This window comes from Lithobates pipiens, unplaced genomic scaffold (assembly GCF_037356315.1).
Source record: "Lithobates pipiens isolate NorthernLeopardFrog02 unplaced genomic scaffold, aLitPip1_a1.2 Scaffold_13, whole genome shotgun sequence".
NCBI lineage: Eukaryota > Metazoa > Chordata > Amphibia > Anura > Ranidae > Lithobates > Lithobates pipiens.
The window spans coordinates 188,688,286-188,709,125 of NW_027507718.1; the positions used below are offsets into that span (position 1 = coordinate 188,688,286).

General features: G+C 46.6%; 1 protein-coding gene across 1 annotated transcript in view; it reads left to right on the forward strand.

The window, feature by feature from the left end:
* Positions 1 to 20,840, forward strand: part of PCSK4 (proprotein convertase subtilisin/kexin type 4) — a 206,463-nt gene that overhangs the window by 168,159 nt on the left and 17,464 nt on the right. Inside the window, exons 12-13 of the mRNA XM_077476003.1 lie at positions 12,968 to 13,147; positions 13,219 to 13,343. Of these exons, the coding sequence (XP_077332129.1) occupies positions 12,968 to 13,147; positions 13,219 to 13,343 (305 nt within the window). The remainder of the gene's footprint in view (positions 1 to 12,967; positions 13,148 to 13,218; positions 13,344 to 20,840) is intronic.

Here is a 20,840-nt window from a genome sequence, read left to right on the forward strand (position 1 = left end):
TATATATATATATATATATATATTGTATATTCACATATTTAGTGAATTAATATTTGTATTCTGTTTTTACGCATTTTCGCACATTCTGTCACATGTATGTGTTATAGTATTAGTTTTATTACTATCCCCTCTCAATATATAATTTTTTGAGTCATTCCCCAATTCACTCACTAGCGCTACACCACTTTTCTCCCATTTCCACTGAACTTTGTTTGGGTGTTAGCTGCTGACCCCCAGCCTTTAGCTCTCGCGCAGTGCTTTCCCCCAATTTCATTCTTTCCGATAAAAAGATCCAAATGTACAATGCAGCTGCAGCCATGATCCCTGTAACAATTTGCAACTGGTATATTTTTATTATTTTTTATTTTTTTATAAATTTATACTTTTAACTTTATTGCTAGCACATGGTGGTCCCTATGTGATTGCATTGAGCAGGTGACAAGTACTCTTTATGGAGCCATCAGGGGTTTTAGACCTCTGATGTCTCTCCTGCCCTCTGCTACAGCTGATCAAGCACAGCACTGTCTGCTGCTGTGCACTCTGCATTTGGGCTGAGTTTCGGAACGATTTCAGCTGTGCGTTTCTGGCTTTACACACAACAGAGGAGATCGGGCACTAATGTTCTCTGTTCTCTTCCTCTCGCCATCCTAAAGTCACTAGTTGTGGTCCTGGGCTTCTGAGAGGAGTGGGAGAGCCTGAGAAACTCGCAGCTAAAATTAATACTTTTGTTCAGCTAGAGTTCAAATCTAGACGATTAAGACTACAGGTGGCCATCTTAACACAGGCATGGTCTGTTTTTGTTACCATCAGAAAACCAGCCCTGAAATATGCTATGCAGTCATTATTGGAATGCATACATGTAGACCAAGTGTGCTCAACCTGTGGCCTTTCAGCTGTTGCAGAACTACAAGTCCCATGAGGCAATGCAAGACTCATAGTTGCAAGCATGACCCTCAAAGGCAGAGGCATGATGGGATGTAGTTCCGCAACAGCCGGAGGGCCACAGATTGAACACCTATGATGTAGACAGGCCACAGATTTGGAGAAAAAGTGAATATGGGAGTTTAGAGACATGCCTTTATATAATTTTACATGTACCTCCCACTGACCATATGTGGAGGTAGGTGGTGTTTAATAAGAGGGGCAAACTCCCAAGACCTTAACAAATATAATATGCAAGTCTTCATGCAAAGGTGTGGCCATTTATTTTACAGTTAGTCACAAACAAATATATACTTGGACTTGCTAAAAGACAAATATCAGGTGTGATGGAACCTATCCCCCACACTCCGCTTGAGTGCTTCCATCAGTATACCGCTTCCTAAGTCCTGGAACATGAATCCAATGGATCTGGCTATAGGGATCCCCAAGAACTAGACAACACCAGTCTTGGCATACATCAGGAATAGTCTTTTATTTGAGATCTCCCACAAATATATACAGCAGAATGACTAAAACCTAACCTAATTAGCATGAGCTAATTATCTAATCATTGACTCAGACTAGTTGACTGAGAGAAGACTTTTCAGGGTAAGACTTTGTCTCATAGCTCACTGACTGACTATTCAATACACATTACCATAAACCTCAACACAGGGTTAATTAGCACAAACAACAATGTGTGGATTACTCTTACAAGCCAGACTAGACTCATTTACACAACAGACAGGTGGCTGAAGTTCATGACATTAGCATTTAACAGTTTGTGTCCCAACAGTGTGATTCAGTCTATTGCTAACATGGCATATACATATCCAGAGTCTGTGTCTTGGGGGGGGGGGGGCATGGACCTGAATCCAAGTAACACCACCTCAGGGGTCCCCAGGCATACAGCTCACAAAGAGCACCGTTCCCCCAAATGCCAGGGCACATAATCGCCAGCAAGAGGCTGGCATTCATTCCCCTCCAAAAGCCTTTGTCCCGGCTAGGTCTGTCACATTTCTCCCCTTTTGGCAGGAGACTAACACAGGAGGAGACCCCAGACGGGTTGACTCCGAAGTTAGTCAGTGGTTCCAGTCCTCTAATGCTGGTATCCACACAGTACCCCAAACAAATTGTTCCAAACAGAGTATTCCTCACCCAGCCAACCTCTGCCTCGCTCGGAGAACATATCTGCCGCTGGGGAGAGGCCTGGACTGGCCCTTCTCCCTGGAGTATTTTCAGCCACAGAAAAAAGGACAGGGTGACTGTGCTCACTCCATCAGGCTGTTGGGGATCTGAGCCAACCGCCCAGCATCCCTGGGGTATACAAGTGGAGACTGAATTCCCATCCACCGATATCAGCTCAAACTGCAGTTGTGACGTGCAGATTGCATTCTCTCCTTGGGTCCTGATTTTCTGCTTGTGAGTGACCACTGCTTCCTCACCCTGGGCCTCCAGAACTGCCACAGGTGTGGGGTAGAGGCCTTGGACCCTCTGTCTGGTTGCCAGCACTTTAGCTGGCTTGGTGTCATCATTCTGGGGCGCCGTCTGCTGCTGGACAGTGTGACCGATTGCCCCAGCTTCCTGAAGCTGTAGAGTCATGGTAGGTGCTAGGCAGAGGCCAGCAGCGCTCTGCCTTGTTGCCAGTGATTTGGCTGGGAGTAGCAGCTTTACTACCTCAGTTTGTCGCTGGAGAGAGGGGCCAACTGCCCCGGCTCCCTGGAACTCCACAATTGTTGCCGGTGCTGGGCAGAGGTTGGTAGCACTCTGCCCCGGTGGTTCTGCTGAGGCCTCCACATCCTCCGCTCCAGTTAACCATTGTGGCAGGAGGCTGTCTTCCTCCACTCCCAAATGGTCTAGCTGCCATTGGGGAGGTGAGCCTGCTGCTTCCTTTTCCATTCCCTCATCTGGCTGCTGGGATGACATATCTCTGTCACTGTCTTCCAGGTGCACGGATCTGTGCTGGGGACTGCTTTCTCCACCCTGGCCAACTGTTGGGGAGGGACGACAAACACCTCCTCTCCCTTCTCCCCCTCTATCTGCTGCTGGGAAGTGATTGCCACCTTCTCACGCTGAACCTCCGTAACTGACACGGGTGTGTGGCAGAGGTCTTGGACCCTCTGTCCGGTGAACAGCACTTCAGCTGGGGAAGCCCCTTTGTAATTCCACAGATACTGCTGTTGGTGCTGGGCAGAGCACAGCGAAGTTTGGCCCAAATACCAGCTCTTCTGCTGGAGGCTCATCAGGCTCTTCTTCCTCAGCAGAAAAGTCTATCAAATCCCCTGTCTCTGCAACTGGTGTCTGGGGATAGAGGTTTACCGTCTCCTGTCCGTGGAACCCAGAAAATGCTATCGGTGATGAGCAGAGGTTAGCAGAGCTTTGCCCTGTTGTCAGCATTTCAGCTTTGGGGATGGCAATCTCCAGATTTTCCACAGCCAATTCTCTGGCACGCTGCTGGATAGGCACATTCCTCCATCCAAGATCATCCCATGCAGAAACAGGATTATCAAGGTCAGTCAGCACTTGCTGCATCCGCCATAAGACCTCTGCGTCCTTAGCTGCAGGGGCAGGTTGGCAAAGCACACTGTTACTCTGCCACATTGCCGACTTTTCAGCCAGGATTTCAGCGTTGTCAACTAGTATTTCCTGATAGTCCCAGGCAAAGGGAGCCCAGCCCTGGCACTGAGCAGAGTCTAGCAGCCGTCTGTAGGCGATCTCCAGCTCCCATTCCTGAATGGCCAGAAACGATATCTTCCAGTGCCCAGTGCACTTCCGAGACGTTCTGTAGCCCTTCTCTGAAATCCATGATTTCGTCCAACCGCTACTCCAAATCACTCCCAAAGTTAGAGTCCCCTGTCAGCTTCACATACAACAGTCCCAGGCCACTGTAGATCAAAGCCTTCCATTGGGCTGTCATCCGCTATCCAGGGACATACTTGGGATACATGCCACCGAAGGGCTCTGTAACTCTCATCCAGCTTCATCTCTGCCCAGACCAGCCTGCTTAATTCAGCTGTCTGCTCCTTGTGTGGTTTTTCTCCTAAAAACAGCTCCTGCAATCCATACTGCGACCAATACCTTTCCTGGTTGGAGGGGAGAACTTTTCCCTGGTGACGCTGCTCACGGGCTAGCGCTTCCTTCCAGAGTTTGCAGCGGATAGAATCAAACCATCCCAGCAGGACCTGCTCTGATACTGGTCCTCTGTGCTGCATCTGCAACTCTTGCAACCTCCTGAATTCCTCTTCCATGGCGGCTGGTATCTGTACCTCTCCTCTCCTGCTATCCAGACCTTGGATCCAGGTGGCGGTTTGGATGTCCCAGACTGCAGGAAGCAGTCTGGGACATCCAAAACCTAACCTATCCCCCACACTCCGCTTGAATGCTTCCGTCAGTATACCGTTTCCTAAGTCCCGGAACACGAGTCCAATGGATCTGGCTACAGGGACCCCCAAGAACTAGACGACACCAGTCTTGGAGTACATCAGGAATAGTCTTTTATTTGAGATCTCCCACAAATATATACAGCAGGATGACTAAAACCTAACTTAATTAGCATGAGCTAATTATCTAATCATTGACCCAGACTAGTTGACTGAGAGAGAAGACTTTGTCTCCTAGCTCACTGACTGACTAGTCAATACACATTACCATAGACATCAACACAGTGTTAATTAGCACAAATAACGTGTGGAATACTCTTACAAGCCAGACTGGACTCATTTACACAACAGACAGGTGGCTGGAGTTCATGACATTAGCATCTAAACGTTTGTGTCTCAACAATGTGATTCAGTCTATTGCTAACATGGCATATGGACCTGAATCCAAGTAGCACCACCGCGGGCATACAGCTCACAAAGAGCACCATTCCCCCAAATGCCAGGGCTCATAATCGCAAGGCAAGAGGCTGACATTCAGTCCCCTCCAAAAGCCTTTGTCCCGGCTAGGTCTGTTACATCAGGCATATATACTCCAGAGGAAACTTCTAATAATACCCTTTGCTGCTATGTTCTCCGTGGCAGTGGTATCATAAATGAAACCATGGTTAAAACATTTAATACACCGGTAAAGGGAACTGACCTTTTTATGAAAGGTTTGAAAATCATGTATGTATATAAAGTTTACTGTGTATATATACACATTTATATTCATGCTGATGTCATACACTTTAAAACATCCGCATTGATAGCAGCTCATTGCTACTTTGAGAGATTGCAGCCTTTTCATCTGAGGAATACAAAAGGTTATGCTCAGAATCCGGGAATGGACAGAACTGCATTTTGATTGTAGTGATTAGAATAAATGGCAGCCAGATACAAGCCCCTTTTCTGATGAGGTGTGTTTCCTGAACTGGTTGAATACAGAAAGTGAATATTAAGGCCCGTATACGCGATCAGACTTTTTGACAATAAACATGCAAATTGGCTGTTTTGGAGCAACATCCGACTGTGTGTACGCTCCATCGGACAAGCTTTTTCCGTTTTCATCAGACTTTTGTTGGCTGTGCGAACAGACAGACTTTTTGACAACAAGTCCGATGGAGCAAAGTCTGTTTGTGTGTACGCAAAACCATCGGACTTTTGTACAAGGTACAAACACGCATGCTAAGAACCAATGCAAAGATCAGACAACAATACGGAAGTTGACCAAAGGTGGCCCTGGAGTAATTGAACGTCCTCTTTTGAAGTGTCATCAGTATGTTGAAACGTAACTACGTTCATGCTTGTTGCCTAAAAAGTCAGATCGTGTGTATGCAATACAAACTTGTGGACTACGCCCTCCGATCGTGTGTATGAGGCTTTAGATTTGCATTCCATTTTGGTTTGTTATAAAATGGCAGATTCTCCAGGTCCTGAGCAGTGCTTCATCTATAATAGTTTTACAGATAAATTGTCCAGAAGCTGAAAAGCTGATGATTGTCTCCAAGGTTTCTCAGAAAATTTTTTTTTTTTTTTTTTTTTTTTTATAAATGTTTGTGGAGTCAACCAATTTGACCTATGCTGTGAAAGAGTAATTTTTGTGACAAGTTTTTACAAGTCATTTTTTAAACAATTTTAATCTCAATTACAAATGCTACACTTTATTTTCAACACATGGTTTAAACACTGCAAATTATCTTATTCGAAAATTGTAGTTGCCTGGCTGTGCTTCTGATGCAACAGTTTGAGTATTTTGTGAACCACAGACCTTGAATGATAATGCAGATTAACCACTTGCCGACCGCCGCACGACGATGTACGTCGACAGAATGGCACGGGCAGGCATATGGGCGTACCTGTACGTCCCTGCCTTCCCGCGGGTGGGGGGCCCGATCGGGCCCCCCCCCCCGGTGCCTGCGGCGGTCGGTATTCGTTCGGGAGCGATCCGGGATGAGGGGGCGGCCATTCATTCATGGCCACCCGCTCGCGATCGCTCCCGACGAATGAAAATGCTCCGTGACATCCTCTCCTGTAATGTAAACACAGGAGAGGAAGTGATGTAATCTCTCCTCCGTGTCGGTATTTTTCGTTCCGACACCGAGGAGAGAGGATCGGTGAGTTGCACCAACACGACACTACACAGTAGAACATGCCAGGCACACTCACACCCCCCCGATCACCCCCCCCCAATTACCCCTGCCCCCCAGTCACAGTGACACCAATGTCATTTTTTTTTTATTTTTGTTATTTTTTTTTTTGCATTGGTGTCATTCGGATCGCATGGGTGTTCACACCATGCGATCCGAGTTTGCAGATCGCACTGCGGGCAGGTAGGTATTTAGGTTCGCCGCAGCTTTTTATAGCGCCAGGGACCCCCATATACTACTGCATAAAGCCCCCTGATTGCCCCCTAGTTAACCCTTTCACCAGTGATCACCATATAACTGTTACAGGTGACGCTGGTTGGTTAGTTATTTTTTTATAGTTTCAGGGCACCCGCCATTTATTACCTAATAAAGGTTTAACCCCCTGATCACCCGGCGGGTGTCATTTGCGACTGTAATAACTGTTAGGGCAGTTAGGGTTAGCCCCCTTTAGTTCTAAGGTACCCCCCTAACCCCCCCAATAAAGGTTTAACCCCGTGATCACCCCCCGTCGCCAGTGTCACTAAGGCTGGGTTCACATTGCAGCGGTTTATGAGAACGGATGGGATTCGCACCGCACTGCAGTGCAAATCACATCCGATCTCTGTGCGATTCGAGTTCAGCCATACAGATAGTATGGCTGAATTCGACCGCACCCGCCGCAAATTCGCACGGGACCCTTTTTTTGGTCCGCAGCAGAATCGGATCGCATGGGTGTTCACACCATGCGATCCGAGTTTGCAGATCGCACTGCGATATGCGAACTGATCTGGGGGTGTCATTAACATTTCACTGACGCCGGGAGGCATGCGATGCGGGAACCCGCCGCGGATTCGTGGCGTTCCCGCATCGCTCCAGTGTGAACCCAGCCTAATAAGTGATCGTTTTTCTGATCGCTGTATTAGTGTCACAGGTGACGCTAGTTAGGCAGGTAGGTATTTAGGTTCGCCGCAGCTTTTTATAGCGCCAGGGACCCCCATATACTACCGCATAAAGCCCCCTGATTGCCCCCTAGTTAACCCTTTCACCAGTGATCACCATATAACTGTTACAGGTGACGCTGGTTGGTTAGTTTTTTATAGTTTCAGGGCACCCGCCATTTATTACCTAGTCTCACTAGTGTACCCCTAAATTTAGGGGTGTCTACTTTCCAAAATGGGGTCATTTGGGGGGGGGGTTTGTGCCATCTTGGCATTTTATGGCCTTCAAAACTGTAACGCCCTTAGAAAGCCTGAAGGCGGTGCTTGGTTTTCGGGGCCCCGTACGTGGCTAGGCTCCCAAAAAGTCCCACATATGTGGTATCCCCGTACTCAGGAGAAGCAGCAGAATTTATTTTGGGGTGTCATTTCACATATGCCCATGGCATGCGTGAGCAATATATCATTTAGTGACAACTTTGTGAAAAAAAAAAATTAAAGTTTGTAATTTTCCCGCAACTTGTGGCAAAATATAAAATATTCCATGGACTCAACATGCCTCTCAGCAAATAGCTTGGGGTGTCTGCTTTCTAAAATGGGGTCATTTGTGGGGGTTTTGTGCCATCTTGGCATTTTATGGCCTTCAAAACTGTAATAGGTAGTGAGAAGTGAAATCAAAAATGTACGCCCTTAGAAAGCCTGAAGGCGGTGCTTGGTTTTCGGGGCCCCGTACGCGGCTAGGCTCCCAAAAAGTTCCACATATGTGGTATCCCCGTACTCAGGAGAAGCAGCAGAATTTATTTTGGGGTGTCATTTCACATATGCCCATAGCATGTGTGAGCAATATATCATTTAGTGACAACTTTGTGTAAAAAAAAATAAAAAATTTTTTTTTTGTCATTATTCAATCGCTTAAAGCAAAAAAATAAAATATTCAATGGGCTCAACATGCCACTTATCAATTTCCTTAGGGGGTCTACTTTCCAAAATGGGGTCATATGGGGGGGTTTTGTGCTGCCCTGCCATTTTAGCACCTCAAGAAATGAGATAGGCAGTTGTAAACTAAAAGCTGCGTAAATTCCAGAAAACGTACCTTAGTTTGTAGATGTGACAACTTTTGCGCAAACCAATAAATATACAGTTATTGACTTTTTTTTTTACCAAAGACATGTGGCTGAATACATTTTGGCCTAAATGTATGACTAAAATTGAGTTTATTGGATTTTTCTAATAACAAAAAGTAGAAAATATCATTTTTTTTCAAAATTTGCGGTCTTTTTACGTTTATATCGCAAAAAATAAAAATTGCAGAGGCAATCAAATACCATCAAAAGAAAGCTCTATTTGTGGGAAGAAAAGGACGCAAATTTTGTTTGGGTACAACATTGCATGACCGCGCAATTACCAGTTAAAGCAGCGCAGTGCCAAATTGTAAAAAGACCTCTGGTCATTGACCAGCAGAATGGTCCGGTCTGAAAGTGGTTAAAGAGTACTGACCTTGCACTGACTTTCCTTGCTCTGTGCTTGCTCTGCGTCTGACTATGTGAATATGCATTTTAAAGTGATGTTAAACGTTAAAATAAACATGTTATACTTATTACTTAACCTATGGTTTTGCACAAAGCAGCCCCGCTCCTCTTCATTTTGTGTCTCCTGCCAACGGCCTTGGCTCCTCCTCCTGCCGAGTTCACCCCAATAACAAGCCTCTTGCTATGAGCAGGCTCGCTTCTGTGAATAGACATTGTCCTTTCACACAGAGCGTGGCTCTGCCCGGCCCCTCACTCTCCACGTAGGCTCACTGGCTTTGATTGACAGCAACAGGCGCTAATGAGAGAGAGAGTCCTAGGGGAGCCGCTGCTCTCATGCACATTGCTGTATCGAGATGGAGATTGAATAAGTATAGAGGGGGGGAGGAGGAGGAGGAGGACGGGGAGCTGCACCCAGAGGGTTTTTTACCTTCATGCATAGAATGAAGTAGAATGCATGAAGGTAAAAACCATCTGCTTTTAGAACCACTTTAAAACCACAAGGCTAGCTTTTTCAGAACAAGATCAGCAATGAATTTCCAATTTCCTAATTGTGCTTAAAGCCCCCATTCACACCTATGCGAATTAGATGTGCGATTTCACCGCATCTAATTTGCATAGTAGGAGAATGTGACTGGCTCCCTATGGAGTCAGTTCACATATCTCCGGGGCGGCTGCAGAGCGCACTGCAGAAAAGACGCGTGTGTCTTTGGCTCAGTTTCAGGGCCGAATTCAGTCATAGAATCAGCCCTGATTCATCCCTGAATCGGGGAACAGGGACGCACAGCGCTCCTGTGTGTTCCGCAGCGGGTTATAGTGTGAACCCGGGCTCAAAGACCAGATGATGTAGTTCAGGTACACACTTATGCTGCTGCCTTCAGGAGGTGATTGGATACTGGCAAAAAAATGCTGTAGAGGCAGCCCGCTATAGCTTCTCTCTCTCCCAGTTCCCCCTCCTCTGAGTGAAGCAAGCTACAACATACTTATGCTCTACCTTTTTATCAAGATTTTCTATACAAGCAAGATTACCGTATATACTCGAGTATAGGCCGACCCGAATATAAGCCGAGGCCCCCAATTTACCCCCAAAAAACTGGAAAAAATTATTGACTCGTGTATAAGCCGAGGGTGAGACATGCCTGTCCATCCCTGTGTGTCCGTCCATCCCTGTGGGTCCATCCATCCCTGTGTGTGTGTCCATGCATCCGTGTGTGTGTGTGTGTGTGTCCATGCATGTGTGTGTGTGTGTGTGTGTGTGTGTGTGTGTGTGTGTGTGTGTGTGTGTGTGTCCGTGCAGCCTGCCTGTGTCCAGCCTGCCTGTGTCCAGCCTGCCTGTGTCCGTCCAGCCTGCGTCCCGTCCAGCCTGCGTCCCGTCCAGCCTGCGTCCCGTCCAGCCTGCGTCCCGTCCCGGCCCGGCCCGTCCCGTCCCGAGCCGAGCCTCCGTCCTTCAGCTCTTCGTCGGCGGCCATTCTAGGATTCAAAAGCCGCGCCTCCGTCGGTGATAGGCGGAACACTCAATTTCCCACTGACTGCTGTTCCGCCTATCGGATGTCCGTGATAGGCGGAACACTGAATTTCCCAGCAGCCTGTGTTCCGCCTATCACGGGCATCGTCTCATCCTCGTCCGTAGTACGAGGATGAGACGATGCCCGTGATAGGCGGAACACAGGCTGCTGGGAAATTCAGTGTTCCGCCTATCACAGGCGAAGGCGGAGCCGGAGGCGCGGCTTTTGAATTCTAGAATGGCCGCTGTCTGTCTGCTCGACACGCTGATCGAGCGGGCAGACAGCGATGACTCGAGTATAAGCCGAGGGGGGCACTTTCAGCCTCAAAAAAGAGGCTGAAAATCTCGGCTTATACTCGAGTATATACGGTATTCAGCTTCTGCAGAGCCATAGCAATTTTCAGATTGAAGGACTCTCAGCATAGCATTGGAGGCTATACTTGGAACCCTCTGTAGGGAGATGGCAAGACCAGCCTGTAATGTGCTCCTGAGCACTGGACTCTGCTTAAAGCGTTTGTTACCCCAACACTTCATATTCCTGATATGTGCCTGCTGTACCATGTACTTGTATGGGAAAGCATCCTGTTCTCTTTGTATTGCTTCCTTTATGTGAAATCCCTGGTGTTCCTGCCAGTCCCTCTGCTTTCTTAATAAAAACTCACCACACTAAGCAGGAGAGTGCAGCGTGGTCAGTTCTCTAGTTATGCTGGGAACGCCGCCTGCTCTCCAATGATCAGATCTGTACTGACATGCTCCCACTGCACAGCCATTCACTGGAAAGCTCAGTGTGCTGCTGCTTCTCCTCCCCCAGCTCTTATGCAGCTGAGAACAGAGGATCTGTGATCACTTATAAAAAAAGGGAAAAAGGTATTTATTATGTTGTGTTTTTGTTTTGTTTTTTTCCATTTACAAACACTTCAAGGCGTAACTGTGATGCAACTTGCTGTTTTACAGGCCAAAAGCCATGCTTCACCCACTGGTGAAAGCCTATCCCTGAAAAACTCTGCGGGGCTATGCCCACTGGAGGGCTGAAGCCTGTCTGGTATGTGCTTGATATGGGTGGCAGTGGGTTTACAATTTGAATTGCAACACTTTAAAATTGTGTTGAAGAAAATCAATTCGAGCACTGTGACAAATGTTTAAGGAGCGTTTTCACACAGATTAAGTGTGGTGGAAGACTCAGTGCATTGCACTTTTACCTTTTTTTTTTACAGCACTTTATTGAAATGTACTGTATTTATCGGCGTATAATATGCACTCATATTCCCCTTAAAATCGTGGGTGTGTGTTATACACCTATCCTCACCGATTGTGAGCTTTTCGGCGGCTTTCGGAAAGCCGCAGAGAGCGGCCAAAGGCTGCCGAGAATGGCCGAGGGCTACCGAGCGCCGTCTAGATACACAGGACATCCGCTCTGTATCTCGGCGGCGCCATTTTTAAACGGCAAGCCTGCAACGACACTGACAAGGCTGCAATGCAAGGTTGCAAATGACTGACAAGGCTGCAATGCAAGGCTGCAAATGACACTGACAAGGCTGCATTGATGGGCATTTAAATGTAAGTGTTTTTTTTTTTTTTCCTTAAAATTCCCTCCTAAACTTGGGGTATGTGTTATGCGCCGATAAATACGGTAATTTGTAATAGGTAAATTCAACCTTATCTATGCCTTTCTCCCTCTGAAGCTCCTTCCTCATCTACTGCAGCATCAAGGTTGGAGAGCATTCTCGTGATTTTTCGTCTCGGTAAACTTGCCCAGGTGGGGTCCCCAGACCTCATCAGGCTCCTGGCAGACTCCCTATGGGTACCACCAAAAGAAAGCTCTATCTGTGTGAAAACAATTAAAATGTTGTTTGGGTACAGTGTTGCAAGACCACACAATTGCCATTATACGTGCGACAGCACTGAAAGTTGAAAATTGGCCTGGTCAAGAAGGGGGTAAGAGTGCCCAGTTCCTTTCATATCACCCTCACTTCTGCAAGGTGATTTCCAAAAGTTGGTTTCTCTATGTAGACAGGCTTCTTATTTCACTGTTGCTAGGTAGATGCATAAACTTTTCACGTTTATGACCTCAAGGTTCCCAGAGCAGAGGCTGCTCTGTAGAACCTTTTTAGTTAACCTATTGATTTTGGTGGGACTGTTAGCATTTGTTTGCCGTGTTGCCCATTCCTCAGTTGGACTGCTGTTGGGCAACCCAATGTACCTGAATTATTTAATCCTGTGTCCTGTAATGTATGATTTAAAAAAATAAAAATAAGCTACAATATTAAACACCTGTGCTTCCCTTCTTTTATTCACTCCTGCTAATGCATGTTAACAAAGCGAATGCATGCTGTGAGAGGGAGGGGTTATAGTTGGCTTGTTTTGCCTGTGTCCTATCTCCTAAAGGAAGCTGCATAACCAAATTTACCTGAATTGCTTCATCTGGTGTTCCATAATGTACTCCAAGAAAGGGATTTTAAAGCAAGTCAAAACTTTTATTTCTCGCCAAGGTTTCCTTTAAATAGTGGTTCAGTTTTTTTCTTTTTGAATCTTATAGGAAACTGACTTCTGGGCTAATCGTAAGCAGAAACATCAGTGCCTGTGCTGGATCTCCTAACTATATCCTGTCCTTAGAACATGTCCAGGCCCAAATCTCTCTTAGTTATACCCGGAGGGGTGACCTTCAAATTTTCCTCACCAGTCCGATGGGCACGCGTTCTGTTCTGGTATCTCTAAGGTGAGTATTTTTTTTTTTTTAAAAGGTGTCCTCATAATTGAAGGTCCTTAATGTTTGGATTGTCTTTACAGACCGTATGACCTGAGCAGTGCAGGTTACAGAAAATGGACTTTTATGACCACCCACAGCTGGGATGAGAACCCACAGGGTACATGGACCCTAGAGCTAGTCAACAAAGGAAATGTCTGGAACAATGGTGGGTGCATTAGCTTTGCTTTTTTTATTTTTAAAAAAAATTACTTGTTTAGTGGACATTTGTAATCAATATATGAATATTCATGAGATGATATTATTTTTCTATGTGGTCGTTTTTCTATAGATGCTTAAGGTCTTATCCTCTGAGGATTTGGGGAGTGATTGTCAGAAGCCATGAAATCAGGCCGAGACAGAAGTACAGTTAAATCGCACTTGTTTAATAATAAAAGTTTAATAGTAATAATAGTAAACAAATGTAGTCAAAACATAGCCAAAGTTCAGTAACCGGAACAGATAGTCAGCCAAGCCAGAAGTCGGGGATCAATGTAGAGGAACAGCAAGTGGGATCTGGAGCTAGAAGGGCAAAGCAAGTCTTGAACAGAATCGCAGGAGATAGTTACTGTGATGTTGATCAAGGCGAAGGCAGAGATCCACTGGGCTGAATGGCTTAAGTAGGCAGGACTGACGAGCAGGCTATCATCAACAGCTGAGTAACTGTGGAGAGATAGGAGCTGGCAATTAGCTGACGGCTGAGCGGCCAGCTATAAGAAGGAAGGGCTGAGCCCAGCCCTGACAGTGATATATACAGTATCTCACAAAAGTGATTACATCCCTCACATGTTCTGTAAATATTTTATCTTTTCATGTTATAACACTGAAAAAATTACACTTTGCTACAATGTAAAGTAGTGAGTGTACAGCTTGTATAACGGTGTAAATTTGATGTCACCTCAAAATAACTCCAGACATAGCCATTAATGTCTAAACTGCTGGCAACAAAACTGAGTACACCTCTAAGTGAAAATGTCCAAATTGGACCCAATTGGCCATTTTCCCTCTCTGGTGTCATGTGACTCGTTAGTATTGCAAGATCTCAGGTGTGAATGGGGAGCAGGTGTGTTCAATTTGGTATTATCGCTCTCACTCATACTGGTGACTGGAAGTTCAACATGTCACCTCATGCCAAAGATCTGAGGTTCTGAAAAAAAAAAATAGAAATATATATATATATATATATAGCTCTACATAAAGATGGCCAAGGCTATAAGAAGATTGCCAAGACCCTGAAGCTGAGCTGCAGCACGGTGGCCAAGACCATACAGCGGTTTAACAGGACAGGTTCAACTTGGAACAGGCCTCACCATGGTCGACCAAAGAAGTTGAGTGCATGTGCTCGGTGTCCTATCCAAAGGTTGTCTTTGGGAAATGGACGTATGAGTGCTGCCAGCATTGCTGCAGTGGTTGAAGGGGTGGGGGGCCAGCCTGTCAGCACTCGGACCATACGCCGCACACTGCATCAAATTGGTCTGCATGGCTGTCATTCCAGAAGGAAGCCCCTTCTAAAGATGATGCACAAGACAGCCTGCAAACAGTTTGCTGAAGACAAGCAGACTAAGGACGTGGATTACTGGAACCATGTTCTGTGGCCTGATGAGACCAAGATAAACTTATTTGGTTCAGATGGTGTCAAACGTGTGTGGCGGCAACCAGGTGAGAAGTACAAAGACAAGTGTGTCTTGCCTACAGTCGAGCATGGTGGTGGGAGTGTCATGGTCTGGGGCTGCACGAGTGCTGCTGGCACTGGGTAGCTACAGTTCAGTGAGGGAACCTTGAATGCCAACAAGTACTGTGACATACTGAAGCAGAGCATGATCCCCTCCCTTCAGAGACTGGGCCGTAGGGCAGTATTCCAACATAAGAACCCCAAACACACCTCCAAGATGACCACTGCCTTGTTAAAGAAGCTGAGGGTAAAGGTGATGGACTGGCCAAGCATGTCTCCAGACCTAAACCCTATTGAGCATCTGTGGGGCATCCTCTAATGGAAGGTGGAGGCTCGCAAGGTCTCTAGCAGCCACCAGCTCTGTGATGTCGTCATGGAGGAGTGGAAGAGGACTTCAGTGGACAACCTGTGAACTCCATGCCGAAGATGGTTAAGGCAGTGCAGGAAAGTGGTGGCCTACACACAAAATATTGACACTTTGGGCTCAATTTGGACGTTTTCACTTAGGGGTGTACTCACTTTTGTTTGCAGCGGTTTAGACATTAATGGCTTTGTGGAGTTATTTTTGAAGGGACAGCAAATTTACACTGTTATACAAGCTGTGCACTCACTACTTTACATTGTAGCAAAGTGCCATTTCTTCAGTATTGTCCCATGATAAGATACAACTATATCACTTTTGTGAGATGCTGTAGGTCTGAGAGATGCATTTAGAGTTATAATCTTTTATGTTTCTAAACTAGTGATCACATTTTGCTCCCCTATGTTTGAAGAATAATACTGCCTACAAAGATCACACTGCTTAAAGCTGTATTAAACTCAAAAAGAAAAGTGTAATACGGTAAAACCTTGGATTGCAAGCATAATTGGTTCCCCGTAAGGAATATGGAAACTGATTCATTACACAACCATTTATTCAGAATTCCTTCAGTCTATAGTCCTTATAAAAAGATTATAGCAATGTGACTTCAAGGCAACTTCAGGGAATGCCTGGGTAATCTTCCTGTAATGTTGGATCCAAATCGCATCAGTTAGGATGAGGATCCTACTAAGGGCTCATGCACACTGCAGCTTACATTTTTTTTTTAAAAAGCTGCTTTTACAGGGTTTTGAGCTTTTATTTCAGCTTAACCACTTAAGGACCGCCTCACGCTGATGTACGTCGGCAGAATGGCACGACCCGGTCCTGAGCTCCGTTGCCGCGGGACCCATGGACCCGATCGCCGGTGTCCCGCGATCGGGTCACAGAGCTGAAGATCAAGGAGAGGTAAGCGTAAACAAACCTCTCCTCGTGCTTCCTACTGAGGCTGTCACTGATCGTGTGTTCCCTGTTATAGTGAAAGACTATCAGTGATGTCAGACGCCAAGCCACGCCCCCCCTACAGTTAAAGAAAAAAAAAACACTTAACCCCTACACTGCCCCCTATGGGTAACCCCTTCACTCCCAGTGACATTTTTACAGTAATCAGTGCATTTTTAATGGTCCCAAAAATGTGTCAAAATTGTCCGACGTGTCCGCCAGAATGTCGCAGTCACAATAAGAATCGCTGCCATTACTATAAAAAAAAAAAAGAATAAAAATGCCATAAAACGGCTTACGGGATGGGGATAGCAGGCACGCGCACGCTTGATGACCACCGGCCTCGAGAGGTATAAACACACAAATCCCTGTTCTATGAGGCGTGACAGATCGTGAGTTCCTAATATCTGTTATTTCCTCTAGGTCAGTCCCCTCCACCTACAGTTAGAAACACACACACGGGGAACACAGTTAACCCCTTGATCGCCCCCTAGTGTTAACCTCTTCCCTCCAGTGAAATTTTTACAGTAATCAGTGCATTTAAAAAATAAATAAATAAAATCGCAGATCGATGCCATTACTGGTAAAATAAATAATAAAAATGCTATAAATCTATCCCCTAAAAAACAGGATTTTGCGGCTGAAACATGTATCTGAACATGTCCAAACATCCACCCTGTAAAACTTGGTGAAAGTGCACGGACGACCAGGTAGCCGCCTTACACACTTGACAAACAAGTAGAATGTGAACTTGGGAACTGGTAGAATGTGCCGTGATGGGAAAGGGGGCACCCGCCCCCTAATGGCATAAGCCCGGACAATAGTCTGTCTGATCCAACAAGAAATCGTGGCCGGAGAGGCCTGCCAGGCTCCTCCTCGGGCCATCCAGATTTACAAATAGCGAATCCGACTTCCGAAAAGGAGCCGTAACCGACAGATACACATGGAGAGCCCGAACCACATCCAAAGAGTGCAAGGCGACCTCCTTGGTGAGATGGTTGAGGACACAAGGAAGGAAGGACAATGTCCTCAGATAAAAGGCAGATATTACTACCTTAGGGAGAAACGAGGGATGCAGACACAGCCCTGCCTTATCCTTGTGGAGAACCAAGTAGGGAGACTTGCATTACTAGGCCGCCAGCTCGCCGAGTGGACATAATAGCCACTAGAAAGACAACGTTCTGAGAGAGCCAGAGTAAGGTTATCTCCCTAATGTTGTCGAACAGGGGCTTCTGAAGTACCGAGAGCACCAGGTTTAGATCCCACAGACAGTGGCGAGCATGCCAGGGGGAGCCACGTGCCGAAAACCTTGAAAAAGGTACGCACCAATGAGTTAGCAGCCAAAAAGAGATGGCCAGAGCCGATATTTGCCCCTTGATAGTGCTCAATGCAAGATTCTGATCAAAGAGATGTAAGCCTTCCAAGTGCGTTGATAAATCCTCCGTGAAGTGGGCTTGCGTGCCTTCAACATGGTGGGAATCACAAACTGGCAACCCCTGGTCTCTCAGCACCTGGCTTTCAATAACCAGGCTGTCATAGCCAGAGAAGGAAAAACGGGGTGGAATATCGGTCCTTGTAGCATGGACGCCAAGGCCAATCTGAAGTGATTAGAATAACCGGTATCCCCTTGGTCTCTACCCTACGCAGCAGGCGAGGGAGGAGCTTGAATGAGCGGATAATCGCGCCACCAGCATGTCCAATGCATCCGCCAAGGGATTACTTGTTCTGGCCACGAATCTCTGCACCTTCCGATTGAGGCGGGAGGCCAGAAGATCCACATCCAGCATGACCCTCCGGATGCAGTGACCACTCCCCCTGATCCAGCAACTGACGGTTGAGGTAGGTTTTCTACGCCCAGAATGTAGACGGCAGAGAGAGCCGGCACATGAAGTTCTGCCCACTGCAATATGTGAGAGACCTCCAGGGCTGCTGCTAAGCTCCTTGTCCTCCTTGGTGGTTGACATAAACCACCGCCATGGCATTGTCCGACTGGATCCTGACCGGACGACCATGCAGCAGCTGCGTCCAAATGGAGAGGCATAACCTGATCGCATGCAACTCTAGAACGCTGATTGACAGATGAGACTCTTCCGACGTCCAGTGGCCCTGGGTTGATCGAAGGCACTGAAACCCCCCCCCCCCTCAGCCATTCAGGCTGGCATCCGTCATGATCACTGTACAATTGAGAGGGAGAAATGACTTCCCGGGCCATAAGGCCATAGCCACCAAAGCAGTGAGACCCTGGTCAGACAGCCCATGCAGATCTGACAATCCAGGGATGCCAAGGATTTGTCCCATTTGGATAAGATCCCCCTCTGCAAGACCTGAGTGTGAAACTGGGTATACGGGACCGCCTCAAAGGTTGGGTACTATGAGGCCCAGAACCTGCATGCAAAAATGTAGAGACAACCGTATGCGGGACAGCAGCAACCGCACCACAGAGTGAAGGGTCTGAAGTTTTATCGGCAGAAGAAAAACCCTCGCCCACACAGAGTTCAAAATCAAGGAAGGGTGCTTGTCTGAGGGCTTTTTGGGCTTGCTTTGCCAAGGACCTGAAAGCCTTGGTGGGCTGGGAACCCTTGCCCGCAGAACCGGGAGGATGAAAAAAAACACACTTGTGAGTGGAAAAAGAGGGGCCCTGCCTGCGACGGTGCTTCTTGCCCTTTTTGAATTGCGGGAGAAAGATACTCTTTCCCCCTCCCCCCCAGTAATATCCTTTATAACGTCATCCAGAGTGGCTCCAAATAGCCGCCCACCCTGGAACGGCAAATCCTCCGCCAGAGCCTTCTTAGACATTTGGTCCGCCGACCAGCACTTAAGCCAAGGCAACTGGTGAGGAACCACGGCCGACACAGATTTTAGAAAGGAACGTGTCCAAGGCTGCATCACAAACATATTTGAGCACTTGTACTAACTGATCTGACAGTTACACACAGCACAGGCAAACTTGGGGTGTAATAGCTTAGCCCACTCAGTAAGCATCTGCGACAGCCGTGGTTAACACCAGACGAAGGGCCAAACCTGCCATTGTAAACATAGACTGAGCTGCCGCTTCCACCTTTCTATCCACAGGGTCCTTGAAAGGAGGGGACCCCTCCGCTTGTCCATATGGCAGGCGGGAGGCAGTTAAAGTCTAAGGGCACATGTCGGATAGAAGTTGCCTTGAAGGAGTACAGGAAACTTTCGTAGTGCTAATTAAGACAGCTCCTATTGACTAAAATTAGATTTCACAAGTCTGATCCCAAGTCGTGGCAGTGATGTTGTACCTTCTTTTGTATGTAGCCATATTGCTACACTTAGAGGAGCCTCTCTTCTCTTTTATACTCGTCCTGTAAAACACTCGCAGACAGTTACTCGCAATCCAAGGTTTTACTGTGTTTTTTTTTTTTGTTTTGTTTTTAGGCTTTGTCCTTTTCTCCTTTTATTTTACTTGGTGATCTAGCCAGTGACACACTTCTGTCTTCGGGTGTCTGCACTCTGGATGAATGTAGCAAAGCAGACCTCTTTGGACAGCAGCATTTTTAGTCTGGGCAGAGGATAGTGTTAGCTTCAGTTTGTTGGTAAAGTCCATCTAAATCTACTAGTCTAACAGTTTAACTGCTTCCCATCCGGGCCATTGTAAAATAAGATCACCAAGAAACCTACCGTAATTAAGGAACACTCTGGACTTAAAAAACAACTTAATGAAAATTATTAAATTAATTGATACAAAAAACAAACAAACCTGTGAGACGAGGTGGTGAGAACAGTGATGAATAGTGGCTACATGCTGTCCAGTGACTGCTATATGGGATTTATGTGTTGCATCGCCATTCTTTATTCACCCAGCGACATGTGGCTGTAAATCTCCTGTTGGGGGGTTGACTTACACCAACTTTTGTGGCTGACTGGTTCTGCTGTTCATCCATAGATCTCATTCAAGGTATAGCCAGCTACTCCCATTTCCATCCCGCCCTTATCTCCCCATCCAGCCTGCAATACCCTCATTGCAGTTCGATGGAACACTCCGCTTCAGCTGCATTCTATGTGTATTGTTATACCCTTCGATTGGAGAAATTCCAGAGTTGGTCTCTGTGTGGATTGAGTGATTTTACCATTGGAATAATCTCATCCTTTTTATCCCACTGTCTGTGGAAGAGGCCATGTATCCGCATAGACTTATTGCAATGTGGACTGTGTGTGGTGCTGTATGAGGTGTGCTGCCAGCAGATATCTGAGTTATTTGACAATGTTGTCTTTTTTTTTTTTTTCACTAATGGTAGCTTTTTGTATCAATTTAATAATTTTCATTAAACTTGTTTTAAAGTCGAGAGTGTTAATTAACCACTTCCCGACCACCGCACGCCGAATGGCACAGGTGTGTAAAAAGGCTTACCCATGCGTCCCTTTGTAATCCAGGGCAAGCGGGTGCATGCCGCAGGAGCGTGCCCGCGGACTCTGTCCGCCGGTGGCCCGTGATCGCGACAAGGACAGGCAGAGCTGTAAACTAGGCATTTCCCTGTTCTCCCAAGTGACATGACAGGGATCTACTCCTCCCTGTCATCTGGAGCAGTGATCTGTCATGTCCTAGGTAGCCCACCCCCCCTGCCCTACAGTTAAAACACATTGCGGGAACCCAGTTAACCCCTTGATCACTTCTTCCCTACCAGTGACATTTACACAGTAATCGGTGGCTATTTTTACCTATGATCGCT